This window comes from Hyaena hyaena, unplaced genomic scaffold, assembly GCF_003009895.1.
Source record: "Hyaena hyaena isolate Hyena2069 unplaced genomic scaffold, ASM300989v1 scaffold_831, whole genome shotgun sequence".
NCBI classification, from domain to species: Eukaryota; Metazoa; Chordata; class Mammalia; order Carnivora; family Hyaenidae; genus Hyaena; species Hyaena hyaena.
The window spans coordinates 316,368-332,364 of NW_024081468.1; the positions used below are offsets into that span (position 1 = coordinate 316,368).

General features: G+C 59.3%; 1 protein-coding gene across 1 annotated transcript in view; it reads left to right on the top strand.

Annotated features, from left to right (window-relative positions):
* TRABD2B (TraB domain containing 2B) overlaps window positions 1–15,361 on the top strand; it is a 210,195-nt gene extending 194,834 nt beyond the window's left edge. The window contains exons 5-7 of the mRNA XM_039219772.1: window positions 3,609–3,699; window positions 6,707–6,976; window positions 14,945–15,361. Coding sequence (XP_039075703.1) covers window positions 3,609–3,699; window positions 6,707–6,976; window positions 14,945–15,164 — 581 coding nt within the window. The 3' untranslated portion in view covers window positions 15,165–15,361. The remainder of the gene's footprint in view (window positions 1–3,608; window positions 3,700–6,706; window positions 6,977–14,944) is intronic.
* Window positions 15,362–15,997: the final 636 nt, after the last annotated feature.

A 15,997-nucleotide genomic window follows, 5' to 3' on the forward strand; every position in this document is an offset into this window, starting at 1 on the left:
AAGAGTCAGGACAGGGCCCATCTGATTTGGATGACAGAGCTCAGGTGAGACGCTCCCCAGAAGGGGAGGGGGCATTGGATTCTGTAGTCTCTGGCAGATGTCAGATGGAAACGTGCAATAGGCTGCTGGACAAACAGGTCTGGGCTAGGGCAGTAGGTTCAGAGGGGTCCGCACTGTATGGTGGTCACAACCCTGTGGGTGGATGATATGTTCACAGATCATGCGTGAGAAGAAGGCGGAGGGGCCCCCACTTACTGGGCAGGAGAAAGAGGAACCCACCAAGAAGTTGGGTGCGGGGCAGTGGTCAGGCTCCAAAGAGAAGCAGGATAGTGCGGTGCCATCGTGGGGTCCTGTGACACCAAGCCCAGAGAGGGTGGCTTGTGTAGGGAACCACATCCAGGAGGAGGGCAGACTGGTCTCCTTGCCCTGCAGGGAAGGAAGTGAAGGTGGGCGTGGCTTAGAGAAGGAAAGATGGCATTTGAAAAACCCCATGACTGATTGCTTCCAACTTCTCCAAGTAGGAGAAGCCTTCTGGCCAAGGTCTTAAGCAGCGCAGTAAGGGCTGGTACCACTGAGGCTGAGGGAACGGAGGGGCACTGACTGGACGCTGAGACGCTGTCAGGTGGTGCCCGGGGTCCAGCCACAGCTGTGTAAGGCTCGGCCCTTCCGAACACGCCCTCCGCCAGCTCCAGGAGCGTTCCCTTCGCAGTGGCCAAATGCCCTCTGTAGATACTCCGTGCTGCTCCAGAAGAGCCTAACGCAGCCTGCTTCCCCTGGTGGCTCCTGACATCCTCTGGGGGGACCAGCGCTGCGCTTGGGGGCCCTGGCCTTTAAAGGGTCTCCGTGGAAGCAGGGGAGGAACCGCCTCTGCTGCCCAGCAGTGAGTTCCAAGCATCCACTGCCAGGGAGTTCCTGCCACCCGTGTGTCCAAGGCCACCACACCCAGGCCCCCTGCCAGCTCCATCACACTCTGGGGGCAGGTACCAGTAGGATGACTCCGTGGCCCCACTGGGGACTGTCTTAGCTCATCACTTGAGAGTGCACGCTGGGCTTTTCCGAAGGCCATTCACTCTTCCTGCCTCGTTAGGATCTTACAGCCCTACTGGAGGGATAATACCCGTTTGACACACTGGCAGACTGAAGCCGGGACAGAGAAGCCACTTGTTCAGGAGATTCACAGCCCTGACAGGAGCTTGGGTCTCTGTCCTCGATGGGACTGGGTCAAGGCCGGAGCCCCGGGAGGTCCTGTTTATGCCTGTGTTGTCTGTGTGACATCTATAGCCAGCTTCCCAAATGAGCCTCACGTATCGCCTGGCCTCACACGTGCTGTTCCCCTCGTCTGCAACACCCCCCAGCCTGTGCCCAATTCTCATCCTCACCTGGCTAATTCTTTTTTCTTAATGTTTATTGATTTTTGAGAGAGAGAGAGAAAGATGGGGGGCGGGGTGGGGGAGGGGCAGAGAGAGAGAGGGAGATAACAGAATCTGAAGCAGCCCAGAGCCTGACACTGAGCTTGAATTCAAGGACTGTGAGATCATGACCTGAGCCAAAGTCAGACGCTCAACTGACTGAGCCACCCAGGCGCCCCTCACCTGGCTAATTCTTATCCCACCCTTCAGCTAGCAGTGCCTTCTCCAGGAAGTCTTCCCTGATTTGAGGTTGTGCTTCCCTCTGCCTAGTACTTAGCCCAGATCCGAAGACTTTGATTCTTGAGATTGAGTGGCTGGAACAGGCCCCTGTGTGTTCACCGCTGGCTAGCACTAGATCTGCACTCCCTCAGTGTTTGTCAGATTAATGCACTGAATAGGTAAAGGGAGGGAGAGAGGGAGGAAGGGAGGGGTCTCTGAAGTCAAACAAAAGCCTTCTCCATAGAGCCTGAGAGCCATGGGTGCCGGCGCGTCCCTCCCGTGTACACAGAGACACCAGGAGCATCCGAGCATAATGGATTTGCCCGAGGTCTCAGAGTGAGCGTGATGGGTCCTGGACCAGAACCCGGGTCTCTCACGCCCAGACCAGTGTCTTTTGCAGTGGTCCCAAGGTGGATTTCAGGGACAGAGGCAGGCCAGTGAGGGACGCGAAGCCAGCCCAGAGGTGTGCAGCCTCGCCTTCTGTCCACCCTCTGCGATCCCAGCCTCTCGCCTCCTCCATGCAGGAGCCTCTGGGTTCCCGCACGGCCTGTCCACTGTCTGTTCTCCTCAGACCTCCCCGGGGCTGTCAGCATGCTGACCATCTGGCTTCCCACCTGTCACCACCTGCCATAGGCGATTAGAGTAATGGTATGGGGGTTCCCCCAGGTTCTGGGATGACTGGGGAGCGTGCTGCCCACGTGAGTGGGGCCGCAGGGCAGGCACACGGCTAGGAAGCTGCAAGGGGCCACTGCCACTCTGCCCGCATTGAACAGGCGGGGACACTGAGGCCCGGGGAGGAGGAGAGGCTTGCCAGCGTGCCGACTCCCAGCCGTTACTGCCTCCATGGTCAGTTAGTCTCCTGGGGACTCTTCCTCAGCAGAGCCTAGGAGAGCCTTCACGTGTCCCTACACCTGCCGCCCACGTCCTGCCACAGGAGAGCCATCTCTGGGCCCATCTGGGGCTGTGGGGCTGTGAGTGACCAGCACAGGGCTGGGCCCAGAGCAAGTGCCCCATAGACTTCAGTTGAATGAATGATTCATGGGTTGGGGTAAGATGAAGACCCCCGTCGCCCTACGCACACACTCAGCAGGGCCACCTCCATGGTGTCCGCTCTGTGTTTGGACCCCTTCTGGGCCCCTGCCACTGTCTGCCGGACCCGGCAACCATCGTTACCATTCGCAGCTCTCTCCTTCCCCAGAATCTTACACCTCGTGAGTCTCCCGGGACGTCCCAGGGCCTGGGTTGGAATGTGTGCTCTGTAAATGTTGAATCAGAGGTGAACAAATAAATCCCAAAGGCCCGGCTCCAGCCGACACCAATGGGGCAGTGGCCTCCGCCCTGTGGAGCCTGGTGAGGAGACAGGCACGGATACATAGAACCGGCCCCTGTGCTCAGGGAGGGAGCCCCAGGGTGCTGGTGGAACTCACAAAGATGGGCCACAGACCCGTTGAAGGCTTGAGGGCTTCCTGGAGGAGGTTTTCTCAGAGCTGGGCCTTACATGACCACCATAGGCTGCTTGCTGCTGTTGCTGTGGTTTGTTTATCTTACACAGGCTTAATTCACTTTGTTTTTCTGGTTTAAAACGATGCGGCGGCGGCCGCAGCCAGAGCATGAGCCCTCTGCGCAGACTGTGCTGTGGGTTGTTATAGCCCAGGGCTGGGGTCAGCCTGACGGTGCAATGCAGCATGCAACCCCTGTGAACCTTGCTACCATGCCGGCCACTCTCCCAGGGTCCTCGCAGTCACCCTGGAGGCTGCTGTCCCTGTCATTCCCACTCCACAGCTGGCAATGGGGCCAAAAGCTAGGGCCCAGGGAGGTACCACCGGGAGGCAGCAGAGCCAGGATTTGGACCCAGGCAGGGTGGCCCAGCACAACTTGCAGCTACGCCGTGCTGCCTGCGGTGTCAGCCGCTGACCGAGCCCATCTCCAGTTGCTGCTCACTCGGCAGGGGCTGAGCCCAGTCTGTCTCTTGTGCTCCAGGTCACTTTCTGGGAAACAACACGGTCATTGACGTCCTCCGGCAGGCGGGGCTGGAAGTGGAGCACACACCCGCAGGGCAGGCCATCCACAGGTGAGCAGCTGAGGCGTCAGGACGGGCGCCCGGTGGCCTGCCGCCATCCACGAGCCGCGCCTGGCCCCGGGCCGCCTGGCCTTTCTGCTTGGGCAAGAAGCCTCATAGGGACCGGCCTTGGCCAGGCAGCCAAGAGTGGAGGGGCTGGGCTGGAGGCGGGGGGGACCAAGAAGGAAGCTGACGTGCGACCCTGGCAACCTGAGGGGGGGCGTGAGGCAGTGGGAGTGGGAGGAGGGTGAGGCTCTGAGCCACTCGGGATTTATGGCCGGGTGAGTGGGTGGGGTGGAAGGGCTCCGCGGGACTCCTAGAGAAGTGTGGGACGCCCAGCCCCGCCCACACCTGGTCTTCACCTTTTTCTGACCTCACCTCTTGTGGGGGGCCCCCCACCCCTGACTTTCCCGCCAGGGCGCAGCCACTCCACTCAGATAGCCATTAGTGGCCTTCCCGTTCCTCGGAAGGGTTCCTGTCCCCACCCCAGGCTGGGACTAGAGGCACAGGGGCCAGCTGGGTCCTCAGTGCCATGGCAGGCGTGACAGGGCGTCAGCATATTCTAGGCAGCTCCAGGCAGGGGGCAAGGACAGGACCCTCAAACGTGGGGGTTCTATGTAGCCTGCACTCCAGCTGTTATGCAGGAACCTTCTTCAGTGACCCCCAGGGGCGACCACAGAGCAGTTTCGGCCCCTGTCTCTGGCGTTACGAGAGCTAGAGTCCGAAAGAAGCTTGAATAACCATAGTGACTCTTTATACACCAGGCTGTAAGCACTTTTAGCTCATGAAATCCTCACGACAGCTCTATGAGGTAGAACCAGGAGTATCCCTATCTTAAAATTGAGGAACTTGAGGCCCAGAGAGGTGACATCACTTGCAGAAGGACACATGGCTCATGTCAATGGCATTCTGGTCCTGGAGCCTCCCTCAGCTCCTAACTACTCCCTGTCCCCTCGCTGGGGGCCGGAGGTAGGCCTGGGGGTGGGTGTGCTCAGGAACGACCAAGGCTTGGCTCCTTACTCTGCACACACGAGGCTCTGAGCCTCTGGCCTCCTAGCTCTGGACCAGCCCTCTGCTCTCCCCTGTCTCTGTGGCACTTCTCGAGGAACCTAAAACCCCCCTTACGCCGGACTCCGGCCTCTTTTGACAACCTGAGTCAACCCGAGGAAACTGATGAACATTTGAGCGCAGCACAAATCAGTCTGCCATGGGCCATGGCAGGGGTGTGTTGGAGGAGGGAGGCATCCAAGGCAGCCTTGGGGGCAGGCATTCCTCATGCTCCCCTTCACCACCCCAAGGACTTCACCTTGAAGCTCATTGTGTTTTCCAGGCCAGGCAGGGCGGGCAAAGAGGCCGGCGCTGCCGCCTCGCCTCCTATTCATCTCAGAGCCCGGGCATCAGAGAAAGGTCCCCCGCCTCTCCTGCCTCCCCGCCCGGCCCTGCTCCGAGGACCCTCAGCCCCTGTGTTGAGCACACACTGAAATCCTGCGGGCGGGGCCAGGGGCTGGGATGCTGGGGAGGCCCCAACAATAAAAGCCATCATCGGCCACAGGTGCTTCCTGGACCCATCTTTTTGTCTGCCTGTTTTGAATTATCTCCCTGGCAGCTGCAGCATCTACTGGGCCCTGGGAATCTGGGCGTGCTGTGGGGGCTGGGGACAGATAGGCTGAGCTGATGGCCTTACCCCCTTCATGGAGAGAGAAGCCCCTCACCCCATGGTGCATGCCACCCGCTGCCTTGGGTGCCCCCTCACCTCTATATTCCCAACACTGCATCCAGCCCTCCCCCAGGGTCTGACGTCCTCCCAAGGGAGTCAATTTGGGCCCCAGAGAGGAAGGAATAAAGGTAGAGGAGCAGAGGATGCTCCCAGGCTGAGACCTGTATTATAGCACTCCTGGAAAGCGCGCACACACACACACACACACACACACACACACCCCTAATCAATGCTTTGGTGCCTACTACAGCCCAGTCCATGTGCTTATAGGCCAATATCAAAGACAGGCTTGTTGTGTGCCAGGCACTGTGTTAGGACCTCGTCTCATTTGTCCTCATGACAACCTTACGAAGTAAGTGGTGTGACTGCTCCCATCTCACAGCTGCCTGCTGCTTGAGATGACCATGTCACCCACCCCTGGACATACGGCCTGTGAGCCGCAGAGCCAGTGTGTGAACCCACATCTGTCCACGTCTAGCCGGAGCTCTAACCTGCTTCACACTGTCCTGCCCCCTAAAAGGTGCTCAGGAAATAGCTGTTCCATGCACAGGTGGGTGGTTGGATGAATGATACAAGTAACCATGTGAGTATTTAAGAATTTTTGGTTAATGACATTAATTACTAAGACAGTTCGGCGGCTTACTGTTCGTTAGGCACTGTTCAGAGGGCTTTGGCTATGGTTACTTATGAGACCCTCGTGGTGCCCTCGGAAGCACAAGCTGTGGCACCCCCATCCCGCAGAGATGGAGACGGGGCACAGGGAAGTTAGGCCACCTGCCCCTCAGCGAGAGCATGTGGAATGACAGACCCTGAGGGAGATGAGATAGGCCCCCAGGCGCTCACTCCCTCACCTCCTGCTAGACGGGTCCCAGGTGTCACCCCGCAGTGACCAGGCCCCCTCCCCTGCCTAGCAGCCTCCACCCTCATGCTCCCTCTCCTGCCCCTCCTGCCCTCCCCAGCGGCTCCCGCTGCCTGACATCCATACCCTCCAGCTTTCGCTTCGGAGTGTGAGCTCAAAAAGAACGGGGACCTGGTTTGGTGAGTGCTTCCACCCAATTCCTAGAAAGGTGCCTGGTGCAGGGCACGTGCCCGGAAACATTGGTTGAGCCGATCAAAGAAAGAATGTGTCAAACTCATCTCTGGACACCAGATAGTGGTCTCCCTGGGCTCCTGTCATCGGGCACCCAGCAGGGGGACCCAGCCTTTCCCCTGTGGTGACAACCTTCTCACTGGGCTGCACTCCCTGTCACATGTGCCTGACAGTCCCACATGTGCACCTCACGTGCTGTTGCCCCATTCCAGCGCTGCCGCCCGGAGCTCCACACCTCCACCTGAGGGGACCTCGGCGAGCCCGGCCCCAGTGACCCCAGCAGCTGCCCTCCCTGCAGTACCCTCGGCGACCCCCACAGTCCCGCCTGAGGAGGAGGACCCGGCCCTGTCCCCACACCTCCTGCTCCCCGACAGCCTCAGCCAGCTGGAGGAGTTTGGGCGGCAGAAGAAGTGGCACAAGAGACAGAACAAACACCAGCGGCCGCGACAGTTCAATGACCTCTGGGTCCGCATCGAGGACAGGTGAGCAGGGGGAGGGGCAGGCCTGCCGGGAGCTGGGCACCTCTCGGGGTCAGCCCAGACACCCTCTCGTCCTAGGCCCTGCTCTGAGGAAGGGGCTAGGTGGGTGCCTGAGTGGAAGCTTCTGGGATAGCTTGACCCGCCCCCAGATTCACAAAGCCTCTTCCTGTTCATCCATCAGAGTTTACAGAGCATGCTCACATCTGAGTTTTCATTTTTATCCTCAAAATGAGAACAAGTTCATTTGTCTCCATTGTAAAGGCAAGGAAGTAGAAACTTCCTTCAGGGGCTGCGGACAGAAGTCTGCTTTCCCTTAGCTCTGTTTGTCCCGTGGGCCAGAAGGTAAAACAGGGAGAAAGTAGAGCGGGCTAGCTACATCGAAAGGCCATAAGCTCCCTGTGCCTGGAAGGTCTTAGTGGCAGACGCCCTGGCAGGGAGGCTGCATGGAGCCCCACTCTGCCAGAGAGAGATGGCAGGTGACAACGGACGCACTTACAGCGGTGGGCTCTCTCTTGGGAGGGGAAGGGGAGTCTGTGATAAATGATGTAGGTGCAGAAGTCATCCTGCAGCTGATCCCCGCCTGTCCCCTGCCGTGTTCTCCTGCCACCCCTGTGCCACCTTCCCAGCCTGTTGGCTCCCATAGCTCCTGATGGAACCATGAGACCGTCTCCCAATTCCCACCTGCAGACTCATGACAGAACAGTCTCCCTAGATTCTGTTTTGGCGTAGGAATCTCCGTACAGAGTGAACAATGTTGCCAGAACACCCTAGGTGTCCCAGGGAGCAGCCATGAGAGAGGGTCAGAGCTCTGCCCACTGCAGTAGCCCAGCCCTGGACATCGTGCCCTGGCAGTGGGCCCTTGCAGACTCGGAGTCTCACCCAAACCCCTAGAACCATCGTCCAGGACGTCCCCAGAGTGTGTTGTAAACAGACAGGTGTCCAGGCCCCACCGCAGACCTCATAAATCCGCCCCTGCGGTGCCCGGAGCTGGCGAGCTCCCTGGTGAGTCTGCACGTGTGTTGAATATGCACTGGAGAGTCTTTGCAACAGCTTTGGGAAACGTAGACCCAATTCTGCATTTGCCGATGGTTAGCCAAGGCCAGCTGGGGGGGCAGGGGGCTTGTCCAAGGTCACATAAGCCATCGGGGGCTGCCTCCTGCACTGTCTACTTCATGGTCCTCCTGCAGCTGGGTCTCTGAGCCATCAACAAAAGGCTGACATATCCAGTCCACTGTCGTAAAGTTTGGGACGTGCACTGTTCTAAAAAGACTTCCAGCAAGTAAGAGTGGAGGCCACCGTCCCTTTGGGCCATTGGTTTCAAAGCATCTGACTTGGGTTACCGGGAAATGTACTTCTGCAGAGCCCTGACCAGCCTGTCCCTCCCAAGGCAGAGGCACTGCTGTGGCTATATTAGCTGTGACATATTTGGCTCCCATGCCCAGCGTGGGCTGCCCCCTCCAAACCAGTTGCAGAGACTTGGGGTTACGTCAGAGAGTCACTTCTTCCGTGCCAGGGAGCACTCACAGGCCGCCAGGGAGGAGCAGGGCTGGAGCGGGAGCTCCAATCAGAGGGTCACTCTGGGCCCCCGTCAACCTGCTGGGTGACCAACATGCCCAGGCAGTGGCGGGCCCAGCCCAGGAGAGGGACGGGAAGCCGGCTGTCAGCTCGAGCAACAGACCCCTGCCCTAACCACTTCTGAAAGGTAAATTTCAGTAAACGGCTCCAAACAGTTTCTTTTTCGCAACACGTAGCTCTGAGACACAGAGCCGGGTTTCAGGAGAAGAAAATAGCCCGTGTTTGGCAAGAGGGAGAACTTTCTCCCACTTAACAGGTAAATTGTGGTTGGGTAACTCTCTTCCATCCGGCCGGGTTGGAGAAGGAAGTTTCCGCGGGAGGGCACCCTGCTTGAGGTCCCTGATGCTCCTCAGGGGAGCAGGCCCTGAGCTCTGTCACCCCCCAGGGACTCACCCCGTCCTCCTAGGCTTTCCAAGTTTCCGGCTCCATGAGAGGGAACAGAGGACAGCTCTCCGAGGGGGTACCGAAAGCCCATCTGTGGCCATTCTAAAAAGACCATTTTCCTTGGAGCTGGGTTCCATTCTGAGTTCTCTCATTTTTTTGCCCCAAAATCCAGCTGGAGCCATCCATCGCCTCCCCCAGCCCAGCCTCCACCCGTGCCTGGCAGCAGGGCCCCTGCCCAAGGCACTGCCCCCAGCAGCCTGGGGTTCTTCAGTGCTGCCTGCCACCACCAGGTGGGCCTCCTGCCGCTCAGCCCAGACACAGAGCCACGGCCTCTCCTCCGGCCTGAGGCCACCCCTCCTGCGGGCCTTGTCCTCGCTGGGCCTGGGCCGTGTGCTGGCTGCCCCTCAGCCGGCCGTACCTAGCCCACCTCCCATCTGTGCCATTGCTTTTCTCTCTGGTGGTGGGCGCGAGTGGACACTGGCCGAGCTCCCACGCTGTGCCAGGCACCACAGCAGGCTCTTACGACCGTCGTGCCCCACCCCCCCCAGTCCTATCAGTAGTCCTGGAAGTAGGCTTTGTTTGACAACCAATGAAACTGAGGCCCAGCGAGGTCAGGTAACTTGCCCAAGACCACACAGCAAGTGAGCTGTGGAGTCAGAACCCACAACCCAGGCCTGTCTAATGCTAAGGGTCACGTTTGCCCGTGGCCATGCAAATGCCCCACCCTTGCCTGGCAAGCATCTCCTCCATCCTCACTGGCTGAAGTGTCCCTTCCCTGTTCCCCCACACCCTGCAGTCCCCGTGGGTGCCCAGTCTTAGCACAGTGCACAGGCTGCATGCCCTCACTTGTGTTCCAAGGCCCGGAGGCCGGGGGACACCAGATCTGGGCTGGACCTCTGTGGCCACCGCGGGCCTCGCCGAGAGTTTCTTGACCACACACATGAGTGAGGCAAGGAGGGAGGGAACTGGGGGTAGAGGCTGCAAGCACCCGGCCGGACCACCACCCGGAACGAGCTCCCCTCCCCTCACCCCTCATCATCCATGACAGAACACACTGGAGGAAGGTTAGAGAAGCAGCAGCCCCTGGCAGAGTGATTAATGAAGACCCTGTGGAAGGGGACAAGCTTGTGTCTGCAGGTGGCTGTACGCCAGGGGCACAGCGTGCTCAGGACCCCCACATCCAAGGGCCAGGAGGGGGGCAGCAGGTCAGGGCTCATTCCCATGCAGGCTGTGTGCAGGGCACGGACTGAGATATGGGACTGGTGACAATCTTCAGTCTCTCTCTCTCTTTTAAATATTTAGTTATTTACTTATTTTGAGGGTGGGGGGATGGGGAGAGGCAGAGAGAGAGAATCCCAAGCAGGCTCTGCACTGTCAGCATAGAACCCTACATGGGGCTCGATCCCATAAACTGTGAGATCAAGACCTGAGAGCCGGATGCTTAACGAATGGAGCCACCCCAGCGCCCCCTCAGTCTCCCTTTATGTTCAGTGAGGGCCGTGAAGGTCATGGCAGCCCTGCTGCTCTCCCATGGCATGTGACGGGGTTGGAATTGGATAACAAGGGGCAGAGTGCTGGACAGAAGGACAGTCATGAGGAGGCAGGCCCAGAGGAGTGCTGGGCATGGCCAGAAGCAAGGCACAGGTGGGCATCCGCATTGATGGACCCAGAGGCCAGGCGGGTGCACCGTGCACGCACACAGAGGGTGTCATTGTCCTCTGGGCCTCACTTTCCCCGAGGCTTGAGCAGATGGCCAGGGCCCCCTGGAAGAGGAGGAGATAGCGTTCCACCCCTAGGCCCCCGGGAGGGCTCTGCACACCCCTCTCTGGCCTGCCCAGGAGGGAATCCTGCCCAAGGTCCCCTGGCTCCAGTTTGTCTCAGTGAAGCCAGGCTTTTCCTGGAGGGCCCCGGGGTGGTCAGCGCCGCTGCCTGAGGCCAGAAGGCCATGGATTCGAGGTAGAAGGCCCGCCATGAGAAGTGTGAAGCAAGACTGTCCCGTGTGTGAAAGCACAGATTCAGGCAGAACAGACCTTTTACCCCAGCCCTTCCTCCTGCTTGCTGTGAGGATTAGAGACTAAACGAGATGATGCTTCTAGAATGGTAAGCTGGCTGGCCCCAGACCACTGGTGACACTTGGTGACAGTCGTCCCCAGAGTGGCTGGCGGGACTCTCAGCCTGGTCTAAGATGCCGCTCTCCCTCCCTCCACTCTCCCCGACAAGAGCTGCTCTTGGGCCCTTAGCATGCCTTAGGGTTCAAGCCTAAGTGGGTGCTGGTCCCCCTGCTTGACAGGAGCATGCTGGCCACGCACTGGTTACCCAGCAGTGGGGACAGATCAGGAAAGTCTCAGGTCGTGGCCAGGCGGGGACGGCTCCCTAACACGCTGTGGCTGAAGGAGCCCAGAGCCCCAGTGAGTTTTTCTGTGCCTGCAAAGGCGTCGGTCAGCCAGGGCTGTGGGGGGGACGAGGACACGCCCAGAGGAGAGGGCCAGGGGCCCAAAGGCATGGAGGCCAGCAGGGGCCTCGGACTCTGGGACATCGGCAGCAGGCAAACCTGTCACCTCAGGTCTCTGCCCTGCTTGGCCCCGGGAGGTTGAGGCCAGACTGGACTTGTCGTGGGTCCCCTCCAGGTGCACCACGTCGAGAGCTGCACCCTCAGGTAGCAGGCCTGTCTCTCAGGTGCATCCTGCTCACCAAGGCCCATCTCCACTCTGTCTCCCTGGACGCCCCTGAGGTCACCCAGGGCACAGCCAGCAGCCCCTTGCATTGGAAAGAGAACCCCAGAATCCAGCCCAGATGGCTCTTCAAGACTGTCTAGGTACACAGATTGGCCTCCTACTCCAAGAAGCCCGCTGGAGGGGCCTCAGTGGGCAGACAGCTAATACCGTCTTAGGCACCAGCCCTCCTTTTCTGTGCTTTATACCCTGACCCTTGCCTAAGACCTCACTTCTGGCTTCTGCTACTAGAAAACATTTTAAAGTTTGTGGGTCTGTCCCTACTCTTTCATTGTACACATGGGGAAACTGAGGCCCAGAGGACAGGACTTGCCCCACACCACATGGCAGCCAGGGACAAAGGCCAAGCTAGAACAGGGCTTCAGCCTTCCACCCAAGCAGCAGGGCCCTTTCCCACACAAGGGGTCCTGTCGGCTCAGAGCAGACTCAGCCCCTCGGTGCCAGCTGTCTGCAGGGCTGGGAACACTCTCGGGGTGTTTGGTTTGGCTTTGAGGCCACTTTGCCATGAGACAGCTTTCCCCTGCATGGGCCTGGGGTGTGGGGGGAGGTCTGGACTGGGGGACTGAGCTCTGTGAGCAGAGTGGGCTCTACACACACACACACACACACACACACCCAGCTCCATTTCCCTGGGACTCCTTCCAAGCAATAAGCCCCTGCTCAGGCTTCCAGGCGGAGTGTGCGTCTTCAGTTTTCAAAGTGTGAAAGCAAATGCCTTTGGGCACCTTTCGAGGCAGTTTTCATAACTCCCACTTGGCCTTCCCGCAGATGGCGGGGCCGCCTACAGCCAGCCTGGGCCCCCACTCCAGGCGCCCCAAATGGCACCTAGCCTCTCTCCTGAGGCCAGGCCTCCTAGCCTCCTGGCTACTCAAGCAGAAAGGACAGGGCAGCCACCAGGAAGGGACCGTCACGGACGCTTTGCGTAGTGCGTGGCGTTTTTCTGTGTACTAGAAGAGAAAGGGGGGGAAGGGACTGAGGTAATGGTGCGAGGCCACAGGAGGCTGCACCTCCCACCCTGGAAGCCTCCTGGCACAGGTTTTCCAGGTCTCAACAGGAGAGGAGGCAGCACACCGAGCCCCTGCGCCCTCCAGGCACCTCTGTATCCTAATTCCCTTCGGACTGTGTCTTCGTCTTAGAAATGGGGATAATGAGATGACACAGGTACAGCATCACAGCATCAGCTGGCTCAGGGGAAGCGCTTCCTAGACGGACGACGCGGTCAGCGGGAGAGACATGGGCACAAACACACTAATAGCGATGCTACAGGCGGCCAACGCCACGGAGCACATCCACGGCGCGCCAGGCGCTGCTGGAAGCACTTTACAAACGGAAGCCCGTACAAGCCGCCTGTGCATACGCGGCTGCCTGCAGACAAACGTAGCCTCGTGTGAGGATGTGGCGCGTTCTTGCGGCTAGAGCATGGCCAGCAGTAGAGGAGGACGACATTGAGGACACCGAGGGCATTTGGACGCCCGCTCCCCGAGCAGAGACCCCGGCCCTGAGGCTGAGCCGGGCTGTGTAGGAGGCATCTGGCCGGGGTGGCAGTGGGACTGGGCCTTGGTGGGGATGATTACAGAGCTCACGGTGACGCGGGGACCCTGTGCTGCGCATGGCAGTGCAGGCCCAGGGAAGGCAGGGGACTCCTTGAGGACCCAGCGAGGAGTAGCCTCCCGGGGAGGGCAGTAAGCACTGAAAAGCAGGGCAGTGTCGCACAGGGGAGAGGTTGCCCACACCACAGACACCCGGGGAGGGCCAAGTGAGCACCTACTGTGTGCCCAGTCCAGATCCCAGCCTTGCTGTGAACCCTGGAGCACAGTCTTAGCCTCTCCGTGCCTCGGTTTCTTCATAGTAACACAGGGCTTAGAGTCGGACCGTGGTGTTGCCATGAGGATTAGAGGTTGACGCGTGCTCAGTGTTGGCACAGAGCTGCCGTGAGCCAGGGTAAGTACTTCACTGGCCGCCAGGAGCACCCCCGCCACGTGCAAGCTCGACTCCGACTTCACAGCTGACTGCTATGTCCCCTCTTCCAGGAGGCCTTCCTGGCCCTGCCCTGGCTGGGCCTCTCTGCCGTGATGGGACTTGTCGGATCCCTGTCTGCCCCTCTCTCTGCCTCCCCTGCCCAGGGCTCCCCTACAGCAACTGTGGGCCCAACACCCCGGGGCCCCAGCTCTTTCTTCATCCTGGAGGCTTCGCCTGCTCTGGCCTCTCTTTGTTATGCCTCTGTCCTTGTCTTCCCTTGTCCCCTCTCTTCCTCAGTCCCTGTCCCTCTCTTTGTTCATCACTTCCTGTGTCTCTCTTTCCAGGACTTGAGCCGATCGCCTGGCCCTGCCCTGCCCTCCACTTCCCCGCGACGCCAGGCGCTGGCCTTGGCCAGCCGTTCCTTCTGTACTCAGCCTCTTCTCTGTCTCTCCCTCGCTCTCTCTGTCGTAGGTTCTCCTACGACAACAATCTCACCCATTGCCCCTAAAGCTGGATTCTGTTCTTAGAAGTCCGTGAAGGATCACACCTCTCACTAAGGCTCCCTGTGTTTGTGTAAAAGGCGGCTGAGCCGGGGCTCCTGTGCGGGGTGCTGCCCCTACCCCCGGGGACCTGGCGCCACCTGTCCCTGAGCCCCAGCTTTCTCATCCGATGAAGGGGGTGATGAGCCTCGGCCAGAGAGACTCCATGACTGGTGGCCGTGATCGCCAGGGCCGGGAGGTGGGGTGGTTGGTGGTGGGTTTTGTTTCCTGTTTATCTCCGGCAGGAGGGGAGGGTGCGGGACAGCGCCTGAGGACCTAGGTGTGGGAGTCGATCGCCCCGGTGGGACCCCAGCCCCAGCTCCTTCAGGGCATCTTAGTTCCTTCTGCCCCAGAACCCATCTCAAGCCAGTACACATGAGCACCCCGCGGCTGGCGCGGTGGCTCTGGGCCAGTCACTTTCACTGCCCAGCCCCTTGTCTCCTCTATTTTATGAGAAGAAGATAGAGGGGCTCCTGGGTGTCTCTGTGGTGGGTGTCTCTGTGGGTTAAGCGTTCAGCTTAGGTCACGATCTCATTGTTTGCGAGATCGAGCCCCGCATCGGGCTCTGTTTGGACAGCACAGAGCCTGCTCGGGATTCTCTCCTCTCCCTCTCTCTCTTTCTCTCTCAAAATAAATAAAAAACACTAAACAAACAAACAAATGAATAAATAACATGAGAAGAAAACAGATCACTAAGTGGCCTCTGAACCAAGGCCAGACCCCAGGACGAGGCTACCGAGGGGCCACACCCCATGGTTCTTCCGCTTTGTGTCTCCCTCCAGCACGGCCGCCTCGCCGCCCCCGCTGCCGCCGCAGCCCACGCACAGCTCTGGGACCGCAGGGCCGCCCTCCCAGCTCTCAGAGCGGCTTCAGCAGCGGGAGGAGCCGGGCCCCACCGGCAGCACAGCGCCCCACCGCCCACAGCCTGCCCCGGGCCTCCTCCCCGCCATCCTGGCCAGCCTCGCAGCCTCCCTCCTCCCGCACACCCTTGGGCCCTCCTGACCTTGGCTGCCAGTGCAGAGAAGCCAGAGAAACCACAGGAGGGTCTGCGGCCACACTCCCGCTGCCGCTGCCTGCCACCTCACGGGCAGCCCAGGCGGGTCCGTTAGAACGTTAGAGCTTTATTGTGCCCGAGTTACATCTTCTTTTTTGTAGAAGGATCTTAATTTCCCATAGTGCTATGGGGCTCTTTTGTAAAATATGTGTCCATATTAAAAAAGAAAAATGTATTTATTCTACCGATAAAACTATTTTTATGTGGCCTATGTTAACCCTTTAATTAGCCCCAATGCCACCCCAGGAAGTGAAGCCAGGACACCCAGGGCAGCCTCATGCAGACCGTGGCTTTGAACCGGCTTTGCGCCTAGATCGGCAGAAGCCTCCGCTGCCTGGGTTTGGCTTCTCCCGCCACGGGGGCGTCCGGGAGAGGGGCAGGCAGACAGGCTTAGCTTTTGTGAAGCTGGGCTGGGGAGCCAGAGATGTGAACGCTGACAACCCTTCCCCCCCAGATGCATCCTAGGGTGGGAAGATACTTTAGGAAAGAATGCTGCTATTTTGAAAACCCTGAGTGTCTGTGAACTGACCCTCCAGAGCTCTTGGTAAGTGTTTTGACCAAAGCACAGGAGGAGGGAGGGATGCTGGCGCTGAGGGAGCTCACCCCCCAGCCCTGTGTGACAAGTGGTTCCATTGAGATCCAAAGAGAGGAAGGTGGTTGCCCAAGGCCATGCAGCAAGTGGGAGGTCCAGAATATGAATCCAGACCTCTCTGTTCTGGTAACCTTCATCTTCTGTAAGCTTGGCTTACAGAGGAAACTGTTGAAGTCACAGCCAAACAGA